Source organism: Alosa alosa, chromosome 20 (assembly GCF_017589495.1).
Source record: "Alosa alosa isolate M-15738 ecotype Scorff River chromosome 20, AALO_Geno_1.1, whole genome shotgun sequence".
In the NCBI taxonomy this organism is placed as follows: domain Eukaryota; kingdom Metazoa; phylum Chordata; class Actinopteri; order Clupeiformes; family Clupeidae; genus Alosa; species Alosa alosa.
The window spans coordinates 10,519,512-10,534,423 of NC_063208.1; the positions used below are offsets into that span (position 1 = coordinate 10,519,512).

Consider the following 14,912-nt stretch of genomic DNA (forward strand, 5'->3'; position numbering starts at 1 on the left):
CAGTGTGGCAGCTGTAATTACTTCCACTCCTTTCCCAGCGCCAGCCTGTTTGCCCAGTGCTGCTGAGACGCCAAGATTAGGCCCAAATCACACACACACACACACACACACACACACACACACACTGTAACACTGCCCATTCCAAGGTGCTTTGTCTATGGCATGGCTAGAAGGTGAATCCCTCTCTGCTTTTTGTGTGTGGAGTACTGAACTGGGGAATCACCTTGTGATTCGTCTCTGCACACTTTTTGCTCTCTCAAAAATATAAGAGCAGCTGTGTTTTTGTGAGTGTGGCTGATTACCTTCTTAAAGACATGATGGTCAGTTTTGTCTGGAAAGGAACCTTCAGGATTGCTGTGTTGACAACAGGCCAACTTGTCCCAGTAATGTTGTGTGCAGGGGATTTATTTTGCGATGAACCGAGTTGGACGGCTGTTTTGGCTTTGTTTGTAATGACAGATCCTCAAAGGGCTTGCCATTCATAATCATTATTGACAAGCTTTAACAGAAATACGAGTGGGAGATGGTCTGTTTTGCCTTACAGCCCATCCTTTCTGTCACTAAAGATGATTTCATCCTGGAAATGGCACCATGCCAGTAGGCATGAAAGTGTGAGATAGAGATGCAACCTGCATCTAAGTTGGATATTTTGTTAATGAAAGCAAATAGATGAAAGCAAATACAGTTACATATTCTACATATACAAACACACACATAAGAAGCAAGAACCTTGCATAACAGTGTAATGGATTTAGCTGGAGTAGCCTATGTCGGCCTACATGACATAACTCTGATTCTGTTTCTGTTATGCGTGGCAAGTCTTTTATCCCTATTCTCCATCATAACAATTATATTGTAAATAGTCATTTTTCTTTGCACAAAACAACACTTCATAACTCATTTGCTTCCCTTGGTTTATTGTGACATTGTTTGGCTTACAAATGCCCTGAAAAAAGACTAGTGGTTTGATTTCATACCCTGATGGTTTTGTCATGGTTTTCACAGAAACTCTGACAGCCGCAGTGGGAAAAAATGTTAAACAGAAAATGAACTGTTGCTGGTAGACTTCCACAGACTACAACCAACAGGAAGGCCTATTGCTGACTCACACTCTAACTGATAACCTGAATCATCTTTTAGTTCAAACCTACTTGAAACTGAGACATAAATAAAACCAAATAAACATTATTTGCTTTGCTTAACATTTTTAACAGCAGATTGTAATAACTGTAGAGTTCAGACAGGATCATCCTCTATGTATTTCAAATTTATCAGGCTGTGGAGTAGACTTTTATCACAAAGCTTGTCTACTTTTTGTTTAAATTAAGATTTCCTATTTTGTCATCGGCTGTTTTTCATCAAAAAAGATTATTTTAAAAACATCATCCACGGGTTTTATTAATGGGCAAGATCACAGCTCACCCCTAACTAGCCTACTGACTGCATCAGTGTGCGTTTGGGTCACTTCTGATACTCCCGACATTGCTGAGGTGGTTGGCCAGCTCCTGAATCATAGCAACCTTTCCAATCTGGTCATTCCTCCTCTTCTCCATGATCAGGTCTTCCAAACACTGGAATTCGAGTACGTGCGTCTGTTTTTCCGGCAAGATTATTTTTAAACGATAAGGCTGCTTTCCGATTCGTATCTCACCACCCATTTTAAATTCACGCTTACCAAATTTACACCATGCAGCAAAACATTCGGAATTTCTCCAACTGAGTTCCCGGTCTTTGGCGCCCACCTGTTCCATGGCGTTCTGTACAACCATCTCCGGACTAAGTGGCTTGAATTTGTAGAAATCGTTTACAATTCGACCCCTCCTTCCCTGACTCGCATCCGTCAGAAAACTGTTCTTCACCTCCGCCCTGTGCAGGTGAACCACTTGAAAGTCCCCGACGTAGACAACCCACTGGGGATACTGGCTGGTTGCCACGAACTCCAGCAGGTCCCCTGCTTTGCATTTGTTCAGTAAATTCTCAGGGGAGTACGTTTCCATGTCTTTGGCTATGACACTTTTCTCGTAAATACATTCGTCTCTGTTATAGATGGCACACTCTACTTCGTTGCGCTTATCATAGTGTTTTTCTTCCTGATTCTGGTCCAGGTCTGGTCCATCGACATTGTCCTCCAACTCGTCATCATCATTTGAAAAAATATAAGATACCCCGATCCTTGGACCGTCCTCCTCCGTGTCCAATCCATTCGGATCCGTGGTCGGAACTTCAGCATAACTTAAATGTGACAGCTTGTCGACCTGATTTCCCATGCTACTTCCCTGGCAGCAAATGGGAATAAAATGAGTCCCGGAGACCGCGCGGGTCCACCTATACAGAGACGATTATCATCTGGAGGTGCAACACGTAGGGTAGCCTACAACCTGAACAAACTAATTCACCCTGCAACAGGACACTGGTACATCGTGACAAGCGAAATTGCTGGACGCAAACACGACGTAGAGGAAGAAACACGTTCCCTGTAGCCTACCCAGTAACCAAGTCAAGAAGTGTAACGGCCAAGCAAGGATGTCTGACAAAGAGTAGTTTATAGGGTTAGTGAAATTTAGTAGCCAATATGTAGCCAAGCAGGTGTAACCTTCGTCTTGCACCTGCGGATTTCCAAGACGCAAAGTTTCCAGATTCTCCTAACTGGCTGAAGTAAAGAGTAGTAAGTCCATAATGTCCACACATGCGCTCTGAACGGGAAACGCGCTTGCCATCGGCTCCTTTTCACAAGCTGTTATTTAGTTGTGGCTGTCGTTTGCCACTTCAGGCTATGCCCCAGCCCTGGCTGTGCAAGTGTGGATTGGAAGGCGGTCAGATCTAGACGAAGCTAACCACAGTGACAGTTACAAGCGGTCTCTAATTTAAAGAGGTAGTGTACCTATTTAATTTGGCTCAAACATCTACAGTTTCGTGACTCAGCCACTAGCACGTTCTCTTGAGAGAGAGAGAAAAAAGCTGACGAATATTGATTTTTGGACCTAAAAATTAAATTAAAATGTATTTGATTAGACCTTATAGCCCTAAGATATTGGGACACCTTTGCTTGTGGTATTGACTCTTTTGACATCTGGTTTATAATGACCTATATCAAACCACTTAGAGACTGAGTGAACTTGTATAATATGCAGATGGCAGGATGTATTTCAAAGCTCTGACATACCCAGAGTGGTTTAGTTTTCCCTCATGTTATCAATTTCAGAAGTAGGCTTGAATAAAGACCTACTTCATTTTGCTGTCTGAAATGTTATCTAATGAAGATTTAAAACAAAAAACATCCCGTCCTTAATGTAATTTGCTTTCAGTCTGTGAGTAACTTCAACTTCATCAGGCATGAAGAATTAAGGAAGATTGGGAGAGCTCAACAAATATGATGTCCCATGCAATGTCAATTACAGCACTACATTTGAATCAACTGTCGGAGTTAATTATTGTAGAAAAGGCCTCTCCAAAACGCGAGGGGGTGGGCAGTGGTGGGGATTGAGTGTTTGGCAGATCCTCAGAGAATGTCTGGGCTTTGGAGCTCAGGCATTCCCGCCTGAGTATCTATCGTTATAACACAGCTTAATGAACAGATTAAAATATTCACTTTCAGTCTCCCAGTTGCTGGTGCCTGATGTCTTGTGCGCTGCTTATTAATCACAACAGTAAATTCTCTGCAAGCAAGCCAGAGCCCTCACAGTGCATTCAACATTCAATGCGCCACCTTTGAATTAAGTAGTTTGGATCATGTGCTCCATGCTTTTTTAGACAGGGGCTATGTAATGATGGCAGTTCTTTTTCCCCTTTTCAACAACACTGGCTTTGTGCAATTGGCCTGTTCCTCACTTGCAGTGTGAGAGAAGTTCTAGAGGGATTATTCTCTGCCTCTTGGTCCCTGGGGGTAAATGTGTGCCACCTAAATTGGCATGCTGCCGCTTTGAAATGACTTCCTGTAGCAGCTGGTCTGAATCTGTGTGTATATGTGTGTATGTGTATATATGTGTGCATGTGTATATGTGTGTGCGTGTGTGTGTGTGCACCGGTGTGAGAGGTGAGAGAGGAGCCGCGAGACGGAGAGAGAGAGAGAGAGAATGGAAAAAGCGCAAATGACGCTACCTGGGGGAGAGCTGTGTCTACACATCTCGGTGAGTCCAAACTGAAACGTGTATTATCAGACCTGCCACTTCCACTGGAGGCTCTCTCCCTCAACAATGAAAGGGAGGATTTGAAATGCTGCTGGGTGCCAAATCTGTTCCAGCACCTTGCTTTCCCATCTCCGCAATAATGAGCTCTTAAGCTACCCTCAGCACTAGGGACCTGGAAAGGTTTGTAGGGGTAAAAAAAATCTAGAGGGCACTTCTCCATGCTAGACTTGGGGGGGGGGGGTGGCGGCAGGAACATTTGATGACATCTTAGATGGAAACTACACAGTTATTGAAAGATAAACCATCCCAAAATGCATACCAAGTGGAGCACAGATACACAATACCTGAAGGCAGTCAGGGGAAAACAAAGCCGCCTTTCCAAGCCTGAAAGATGCTCATCTGGTGGCAGGCCACGTAGGCTTGTGGCCACTACTGTCATCCGGTCACATTACATGGTTCTGTCCGCTCTGCCTCTGCCACTTGTATAGACCCTTTCAACAAGGTAAACAAAAACAATGCTTGAACATTCTATTTGGGCCCCAATCTACTTCCTCTGCATCAAGATAACATATGGAATGTTAAAACGGAAGTCTTGTGGGGCCAACTATGATGCTGATAATGGAACTCTCTTGAAAGGGTCCATAGAGTGTTGATGTGGTCAAAATTGGTGTGAGACTGCAGCTTTATTTCACGATACCGCGGGGCATGTTACCCACATGAAATGTCAAAGTAACAAGCCCGCCTATCTGTGGGTGAAACCAGTTCTTATACCCTTAACCAAAGTCCTTTTAGGCAAGTCCCTCCACTTGGCGGCCATATACCAACGTTTTATGGGCAGTCTTTGGGTCGAACTGCGCGTGCGCAAGGCTTCACGACACCAATCTTGCTTCAGCGGCGAGATCACACCATATGATTGGCTCAATGTATTCACATCACACCACATGATTGGCTGAATGTATTCACATGTCGACGTTTTGCCAAAGAAGGGATGGGATATGTGTAGACAACGGCCATATTGGCATGACAAACTAGCCCCATGCATTTCTATGAAGTATTTTTTGAGTGCTGTGTCTCCACATTAGAAGGTCTCTGCCTTCTACACACACATGAAAAAAAAAAACACAGGAAACTTCCCCCCAACAATGATTCCATCCATTCAGTATTCAGAAGGATGTTACGAAACCCTTTAACCTTCTAATGGCCTAGGCTATGTTTGTGTCCTTAGGGTGAAGTCAATCAGACACCCTACAGCAAACAGTCTGGTAATTTCCACAGATGGAGACTTTGGATGAAGGGAACCATTTTCACATAGCACATAATATGCAAACTGATTGTCATGTAATGCCATCAGACCAAAACAACTGTGGAAGAGTGAAAAACAAAGCTTGATTTCTCTCCAAAGCAATGTTGATGCATGTATGGTGCAGCAGGCCCAGCAGAAGCTGTGAACCTATCTTTACTGCCGATTGCATCCTTCTGGTGTCACATGTATGTTAGGGAAAATGGCTACATAATCCCTCCCACTAACCCATTATTTCATTAAGTCCCATTGTGATGGAGTGATAAGCTGTATAGTATTGAGAAATCTAATACCAGCGATGAGCATTAAACCAAACAATTCATCACTACACTCTTAAAGCAAATGTGTTGGAAAAAAAACTTGCGTTGTTTTTGAACACATCTCTGTGTCCAGATAGGGACAACAGAGTTTGTGTTGTTTCCTTTTTTTATTTGCTACACAATGTGTTGAAAACAACACAACTTGCATTGTTTTTGAACACATCATATATACAGATAGGGACAACACATTTGTTTTAAGAGTGTAGGTCCATCCTTTTCGGAGCCACAGATATGTTTTTTGGACTGAATGTTTAAATGAGGAAAAACGCTGAATGTGTATTTTATGTGTTCTCCAGAGAACAGATCTTTTATCCAGAGTTCTAATGCCAGACTATTTTGAATAATTTTCAAACCCAACTTTGTGGTTACTGAACTTGTTTGATCAGGACAGTTGGTTGAGATACTGTACTTTAGAGTGAAAGGCACCAATGAAGACAATACGTCATGTAGGGGATATTATATTGTAACATATTTATTCATATTTTCATATAATTTTTACATATTCATTTTGTAGTAACACATATGTTTTCTTCACTGGGATGGGGGAAGAGGAGGAATGTACCCATTTCATTACAAGAGCATGTAGTCACAGTCCCATTGCACAAGCTACAACAAAGATTTCCTAAAATGTGGGTAGACTTTATAAAACTATTGGTTGTCTTCTAACACTGTGATGGGTTTGAGATGACAAGGGCTGGTGCTTAGGCTAAGGATGTTGGGAGGTGGGACGTCTAGTCATGAAAGGGTAGTGGGAGGTGAGGACATGGGCTTGGGATTGGCTGAATTGTACACTGTGCACAGCGCACACACACACACACACACACACACATACATACATACACACGCACAATGGTCTCTACACACACATCATGCTCCACCAAGACCTCTCACTTAATCACCATCATAAACAACCACAATGGGGGTTAGACTTAACACTTTGCAACTCCCTTCTCAAGAAGAGCACAAGGTGAAAAACATCAAAAACAAAAGAAACCCAACGGGGCGAAGAGCTGTCCTAAGACAGCACCAGCAGCACCCGTGGCTGCACTACACAATCAGATGAAGAGTTCAATTCATGTTTGACATGTGATGTTCACGTAAAGATAAAAAAAAAAAAAAAAAAAAAAAGCCACAGGTTTGTCAGGCTGAGCCCTAGATTTTTTTTCCTTTTATTTTGCCTCTCTGGATAGGACATCTGAGATAAGAGGCTGTAAACTAACTTAGCCAACGGGATCTGTTCCACAAACACAGCCCAGAATGCACTACACACTAGCGGCTTCCCAGCACAGACAGAAGAGAGGTCAGCAGTCTCCTGGGCACCAAGCAATCAATGCAATAAGGCAGCAAATTAAAAAAGACACTGAAGAGGTAAAAACACACTTTTTTTTTTAAAAAAGGAAACAAAAACAAAGAAAACTGGTCTTTGGTCACTCCCTGTAAAATGGGAAAAATGCCATGAAAAGCCTACGGAGCTTTTTAGTGCGTTGATCAATGCCGGGCATTCATAGACTCTTAGTAACCATATACTGCGCCCTCTGCTGTCTTGATGGGTGAACTCCAACTTTTTTTTTTTTTATCATGGAGACAGCAAGGCTATACAGATGTGAAAAATGGAATTGAAAACCCAAATCATACAAACAAAAAAAGAAAAAAAAATTTTGAAATCAACATTTTTGATCACATAAAGAACTTCAAAAAGGCTCTGTGCAAAAGCCAACCTTCATACTAGCAGACCGGTTACTCAGACAGCCTGAGAATGTTCCTATGAGATTGTGTGCAATGTCTCCATGCATCAAATACCACAGAACATGACAACACGTGGAGGCTGGGGGTCAGAGATACGGGATACCTGGGCAACACCACATGGCCATAGGTTTGGTCCTATACATGATATATTATCCAAGCTGAGTCCATTTACAGCGACCATTAACATAAGGTTGTTTGTGATTTTTTTTTTTAGTTACATATTGTTTTCATTCTGATCTTTCCATGTTAAATGACTAATCTCATTGTGCGGACTGAGGTGATATTTGCCAACTGCATGTCTGGAGGGATTGGGGGTCGTGTGTGCGTGTGTGCGTATGATGTGTGTATGTGTGTGTGTGTGTGTGTGTGTGTCGTGTGTGTGTGTGTGTGTGTGTGTGCGTGTGCGTGTGTGTGTGTGTGTGTGTGTGTGTGTGTGTGTGTGTGTGTGTGTGTGTGTGCGTGTGTGTGTGTGTGTGTGTGTGTGTGTGTGTGTGTGTGTGTGTGTGCGTGGTGAGCGTGTGTGTGTGTGTGTGTGTGTGTGTGCGTGTGTGTGAGCGTGTGTGTGTGTGTGTGTGAGCGTGTGTGTGTGTGTGTGCGTATGAGTGGCTGGTCTGAGCGACTCCGGCTCAGGAGGGGCTATGCACACCACAGGTCCCTTCCTCAGAAATGCCTCCAGATATGACAGCAGCAGCATCGCCGGCGGCAACAGCAGCACCAATTGAAGGGTGGGCAAGAGGATGGAGCCGAACTAACAACCCAACGTTGCCATGGCAACCTAGTCAAGACATGAAGTGATCGATAACCAACTGACCATGGGGGAGGTGGGTGTGTGGGGAGGGGCCTGGGGAGTGAGCAGGCGGGCTGGGGTGGGGTGGGTGGGGTTGGGGCTGGGGTGGGGTGGAGTGGGTGGAGTTTCTATGTGAGCACGTCCTTCTGTAGGGCGGAGATGTGCAGTGCGGGGGGCGCCCGACCGCTCCACAGCTTCAGCTGGCCGTCCTTGAAGAGCAGGTTGAGGGCGGGCAGCGGCACCCCTGCCTCGGCCGGCGGCTGGCTCAGGGGACCCGTCACCCCGCTGTCCGGGTCTGCGGTCTGAGCCCCGTCCTGCGAGACCAGACAGAGGTGAGGTGTGACCGCCAACACGTCACAAAGTGATGTCAGGAGTCAACTGATCTCTCCAATGACCCCCTTGGGGATCAATAAAGTATCTATCTATCTATCTATCTATCTATCTATCTATCTATCTATCTATCTATCTGAGTGCACATTTGAGAGTAGTAATAAGACTGTAATGTCAAATGCACATAGAAATATGTACTGGACATATTCTTGGTATAGAGTTCTGCTTTAACACCTTAGATAAGTGGTAACTACCCAACCCTTAGCATGCAGGCTTACTTCTATGGTTTTAGTTAAAGTCCTGAGGATTCTCATTAGAGTCCTAGAAGAACTTTTAAAGCCTAATGATCTGTTGCTGAGCCCTTTGAGGTATCAACTGTTCAATATTTCAGCTTCAAATAGAAGCTTTACAAAGAGTGCTATGCAGGAAGCATATATAATTAATAAATGGAACTTATCTCGGTCAGAAGTGCATCGCTAATACATGCCAGGCAGAAGACCACAGAGGTCATTGTCAAAGGTCAAGTCTATTTCCTCTCTGCTATGGACCCTTTCAAGAGAGTTCCATTATCAGCATCATAGTGGGCCCCACAAGACTTCCTTTTTAACATTCCATATGTTATCTTAATGCAGAGGAAGTAGATTGGGGCCCAAATAGAACGTTCAAGCATTGTTTTTGTTTTTATTGTTGAAAGGGTCTATATAAGGTCACTAATAATCAATGATTTAGGAAAGATAAAGCATGTCTACTATGAGATCTGTCTGGTCTGATACTGGCACGGGGTCAGAAGAAGGTTCTCACCTGGAATGACTGGACGAAGCTTAACACTTTCAAAGACAGCTTACGGCTGGAATGTAGCAGCTCCTGTAGACTGTGGAAATAAGACATTATTAACAAATAATACAAATAATTCAATATATCAACAGTTGTTCATATACTGTAAATACTGATGAACATAGATTAATTATGAATGACTTGTTTGAAATTGCTGGACATAAAACATTAAATAACATAAAACTAACTACATATTAAAGCAACACCAAAGAACTTTCCCTCTGTCGCACGCACGCTATTTGTTTATCCAGCACCGGCTTTGCAAATAACAATGTCCACAGACAAGGTAGAATATTTTGCATGACTTATAAAAGTACGATGTATTGCGACATCAGATGCAAGTCAAATTTGTAGTTTCTTATGTCTCATTCTATCGAACTACAGATCCGCTACCCGATCTGGCAAACGTACATAATGCGGTTATAGCCGATAGAGGGCCGCGAAGCGAATGCAGAATTGCCGTTCACCCTGTTATGAGTCGATGAACCACGGAAACGATTTTGGAAACATTATTTTAAGGTACAAAAAACTCTTTGGTGTTGCTTTAACAAATAACAGGAGAACACCCACTATTATGTGTTCTCATGATTACCATTCTAGTTTGCTTTAAGATTCTTAGACAAGCATCTCCATCAGACTATATCCAAGCACATTTATATAAAAGCTTCTACTAATAACATAGCTATAGTCATAGCATTGTAGCATTATGGGTACTATTTCATAGAATGACAATATGGACACAGCTATAAAAAACTGCACAGCAAATTGGACAATTAATATGACGTTAATACTGCTGAGGTCAATCTCAGTGCTGTGTTGCATAGCCTGCTGAACTATCCCTATCCATGCAGCCTTTTCTCATATGTACACAAACATGCTAACAGATGACCTTTGTTATTGCAGCTATTAGTCTCCGATGGTCAAAAGACTGCCTGTATACTGAAACTTTGGCCAACTTGTATGCCAGTGTATTGTAACATTTATCAATTTGATTTTACTGATTATAATATTATTATTGGCGGAGTTATAGTAGTAGTAGCAGTAGTAGTAGTAGTAGTAATGATAGTAGTAGTAGTAGTAGTTGTAGACGTAGTAGTGATTGTAGTAGTAGTAGTAGCAGTAGTAGTAGTAGTAGTAGTAATGATAGTAGTTGTAGTAGTAGTAGTGATTGTAGTAGTAGTAGTAGCAGTAGTAGTAGTAGTAGTAATGATAGTAGTAGTAGTAGTAGTTGTAGTAGTAGTAGTGATTGTAGTAGTAGTAGTAGTAGTAGTAGTAGTAGTAGTAGTAATGATAGTAGTAGTAGTAGTAGTAGTAGTAGTAGTAGTAGTGATGATAGTAGTAGTAGTAGTAGTAGTAGTAATGATAGTAGTAGTAGTAGTAGTAGTAGTAGTAGTAGTAGTAGTAGTAGTAGTAGTAGTAGTAGTAGTAGTAGTAGTAGTAGTACAGTAGTTGTAGTAGTGATAGTAGTAGTAGTAGTAGTAGTGCCTTCCCCACAGACACATCTGGATAATGTTGATGGGGAGGGTGTCTTACCTGTCCTTGCTGCAGAGTTTATGTGCAGCTATCTTCTGGCAGATGTTACCGTTGAGCTCCGAGCTGAAAAGTGGCATCCCAAAGCACAGTTCCAGAGGCACCCACTCATCCTCACATGATGATGCTGACAATGTGGCACACAAACAGGACATCAGCTTTCCATCTCAAATCATACCTCCACTAATCTTTTTAGTTTATAAAGTGGTAGCAAGAGTGTAGGACATGTCACTAACTTCTTCAATCGCAAAAAGAAGCACATCAAGACAATCATTCTGTCTGGTTCGTTTCTTGGTGTTTTATGCCCCCAACGTTGTCTTCAAGGCAGCACTGCCTGGAAGGCACTAGGGTTAGCCATGGGTTAAAGGTGTGGTTCAGGATTTTGGACATAGGACCTCATGTGTGTGTGTGTGTGTGAAACGTGTTGAAAACGGTCTCCACTGATAAAGATCACACTTGCTAACTTGGAAATGAGGTCCTATGTCCAAAATCCTGAACCACCCCTTTAAGGTTAGGGTTGGGGTTATTAGGTGCCTTTAAGTCAGCGGTGGCAGCCCTGCCTGGAAGACGACTTTGGGGCATAAAACACCATCGAGTGTGTGGTTCATGCTCAATGTCTCATGCTTGAGGAGACATTGTCCATACCTTCAACGCCTGGCTTCCTGTCTCCATTGTTGTCTTCAGTAACCAGCTCAAAGGACTCCGTGCTACCATTAGCATCAAAGCCACCACCCATCTCCAATTCTCCTGAGGGACACACACACACACAAAGTTAGAAATAGGCTCACATACAGATGCATACACACACACACCTCAGCAGAGATGTGGACCAATCTGCTAATGAACACTAACTGGATCAGCCTACCAATCAATGGTCTCTGAGAAGCCCAATTATGTGCGGTTATTAAATAAGAGGAACAAGAGGTGCTTCTATAAAAAGTTGGGCAGAAGGGCAGAGATCACTATCAGTTGCCCTCAGCGTAATCCAATAGGCTCCAGGGAAGGCTGATGACTAATGCTCACATATTTACTGGCTTTTTAAAAGGTTGTTTTGAAGTGGTCTTCTCTACACATTTGTTGATTGTTGTGTGAGAGGCAAATGTTTCATCATTAAGAAGAGAAACTCCACGACTGACTTTGAAGTAGAACTGAAGCTTTGATGGAGGGTGATCAAGCTGGACTGGTATACAACCTCACAAATGGACACTGAGAATCTGCTCCTGGTCTGCATGTTCACCCCCTGCATTCCTTCTCACAATCTCTCACATTGTTTTTTTCAGGGTTCCCACTCTAAGTCAGATGTAAAATTCCATGACTTTTCCCCTGACGGAAAACTTGAATTTCCATGACCTACTATAGAATAAACCATACAATATACCGACCAAAGATTTCAGAGTAGCCGCATAGCTACATTCAAGAATCTTTGACTTCAGATATACACCAATTCTGCATGGACATATTTGCATGAATGTATTTTGGCAAGTAAATTTTAAACTGCTACAGCAAAATTCCCTGAAATGTCATGACTTGCCCCACAAATGATAATATTCCATTTCTGGAATAGACTATCAAAAATTTCCATGATATTCCAGAAATTCCATGACCCGTGGGAACCCTGTTTTTAATCTTCAGTCTGACTGTCCCTCCATATTCCTCCCTCTACCATATCTTAGCTTGGTGTGTGTCTCTCACCCCCTCCTGTGTCCGCCCTGTCTCTTCGCCCGTTTCAGTATTCATGTTTTTATTTCCATTCTATTATTGTCTCTTTGCCTCCATCTCACGTTCTGTCCATCCCCCCCTCTACCTCTGTCTGTCCCCATCTCGTCCCCTCTCCACCACACACCCCGTCCGTCGGAGACGTCGCTGTTCCTGCGGCGGTGCCGGTTGTTGTGGTTGAGCATGGTGACGTAGCCGCACTGGTGCTCCAGGTCCACGTGCTCGCGGAGGCTCTGCAGGGCTTTGTGCACCCCCATGTTGGAGTAGGAGAACTCTGCATGCAGACAGACAGGCAGGCAGACAGACAGTTATTTCAAACGCAGGAGAACGGCAGCAAGACGGCATGAGAGATTAAGAGACAGTGAAGGAGAGTATCAGAGTTCAAGCAACAACCGGAGAAGCTGCTGTGACTAAAGACTCTTTCTCTCTTTGGCCTGCTAGCCCAGATTGGCCCAGATGAGTAAGAGCCAACTCATTGAACTCATTATGTACCTTCACATACACTGTAGGATGAGGGAGAAACATGGGGATTTCCTCTACCGGGTTTTACATGTCTGTCTCCAATGAATCAGATTAAAGGTGCCATCAGGGATTCTGGATGACATCTAGTCCGTTGATATTTGAACCAAACAACAACAAAACACCAGAGAGCAAATTCACCAATCCCCTCCCATTTGATGAAGGTATTTTGTTATATTTGGGGGACAGGCTTGCTCCACTTTGTTTTTTTACTTATGGAATGAGGAGCTAGCAGAGTTATTTGCTGAGCATGACAAAAAACTGTTACGGGTTAGAAATAGCTTAGAATCGCTGATGGTACCTTTAATGAATCTGATTTGAACTTTATAGTAACTCACCAGACATTGCAACTCTTGTTGTGAAGGAACAGCACAATGTCATTAAGAGTATGATAGTCTGTATATATGACAACAGTTGTCATAGCAAATACATGGGATGATCTCTGGGTGTGTACTGTACATGTTTACTAGTTATGTTGATATGTTTGTTTAGGGTGTATAATAGGAATAAATAAGGTATAATTAGGAATAAAATATAATAACCAGGTTACACACCTCCTTTGAGCTCCTCCTCATCAAAGGGGAAGGGGACGTGAACAGTCTCTCCATGGCCATGCATGCCATGACCCTATGAACACAGAGGTCACACAGATCAAAAGGAGGTCAGACAGGGGAAAGTCTTATTACACCAAAGGCAAGCTAGGAGCAAGTCACCATAGCAGAAAATTAAGCTGAGGATTTGCTGAATGTCTGAGGCCCAAATAATACAATCAACAAAGTATGTTTTGGTCTGTCTGGTCCAAACAAAGACAGACGAACCAAACAAAGTATGTTTGGTCTGTCTGCTTTTTACTGGAACAAAAACAGTCCTACGAAGACAATTAGCGAGATCTTACTTATGCTGTTCAAGCACAAGTACTTACAAGCCACCAGCCAGCTATGCATTGTTGTTGTATCTCAGGTCATGCTGCGCAACGCTAAATAGGCTTGGTGACGTTTGCAGCTTTGCATCCTGCATCATGCTGTGTAATGCTAAATAAACTTTGTCGTTGATTTGCCACTGTGGGAAATCGCCCATATATAGCACAAGAAATGAAAATGTATATCTGTGCTGTGAATTTGCTGCTGTATATACCTTGCTGTGAAATTATGAGTTGTGTATTTAGGGTATCAAAAGAGGTTATGTGTGGTAGTTTCATGGTAAACAGACAAGAAAATAGTCCTGAAACAACCGCTGCCTGTGGCAGAGGCAGTCTAATGACTGTTCATGATGCTTTCCCAACCTGGATGAGAACGGCCGAGTGAGTGAGAGCATCGTTGAGCATCGTCAGCACATTAGAGGTCGGCACCACACCAGGGTCATGACCCCAGGAAGTAATTAGCAGCCGGTCATACACCTGAAAGTGCAAGAGAGCATGGCACAGATTGTAATCATGCGTTTCCATACTGAGGCACATATGCAAGGGATATGGAAGGGTCACAAGTCTTCTCTTCTGCTTCAAATGTTTTTGGTCATCACAAACACACGGGGAGTCACAAACTTATATTCTGTCCCTCTGTTATACACATACATACCAGGGTTCCCACTCTAAGTCAAATGTAAAATTCCATGACTTTTCCCTGACAAAAAATACATTTCCATGACTTACTATGAATGGTATAATATATCGACCAATGATTTTTAGAGCAGCCAGGTAGCGTTCA

At 42.9% G+C, this 14,912-nt stretch overlaps 2 protein-coding genes across 4 annotated transcripts in view; both read right to left on the reverse strand.

Moving 5' to 3' along the window:
• Positions 1–897: 897 nt before the first annotated feature.
• lratd2a (LRAT domain containing 2a) lies at positions 898–2,829 on the reverse strand. Its single transcript, XM_048229894.1, has one exon. The coding sequence runs from the start codon at positions 2,265–2,267 to the stop codon at positions 1,446–1,448; it is 822 nt and encodes a 273-aa protein (XP_048085851.1). The 5' UTR covers positions 2,268–2,829; the 3' UTR covers positions 898–1,445.
• Positions 2,830–8,374: 5,545 nt separating this feature from the next.
• Positions 8,375–14,912, reverse strand: part of fam91a1 (family with sequence similarity 91 member A1) — a 29,156-nt gene continuing 22,618 nt past the window's right edge. The window contains exons 18-24 of one of the 3 annotated variants that reach the window (XM_048229862.1): positions 14,492–14,605; positions 13,764–13,836; positions 12,818–12,964; positions 11,620–11,721; positions 10,978–11,101; positions 9,412–9,481; positions 8,375–8,594 (exon numbers count right to left, since the gene is read on the reverse strand). In XM_048229862.1, the coding sequence (XP_048085819.1) occupies positions 8,409–8,594; positions 9,412–9,481; positions 10,978–11,101; positions 11,620–11,721; positions 12,818–12,964; positions 13,764–13,836; positions 14,492–14,605 (816 nt within the window). In that variant the 3' untranslated portion in view covers positions 8,375–8,408. Of the gene's footprint in view, positions 8,595–8,615; positions 9,160–9,411; positions 9,482–10,977; positions 11,102–11,619; positions 11,722–12,778; positions 12,965–13,763; positions 13,837–14,491; positions 14,606–14,912 lie in introns of those variants that run through there. The other 2 variants (XM_048229861.1, XM_048229863.1) reach the window with 2 other exon arrangements.

Bases quoted from the DNA above. Each gene is read 5' to 3' on its own strand.
- lratd2a (XM_048229894.1), bottom strand. From the start codon at position 2,267: ATGGGAAATCAGGTCGACAAGCTGTCACATTTAAGTTATGCTGAAGTT.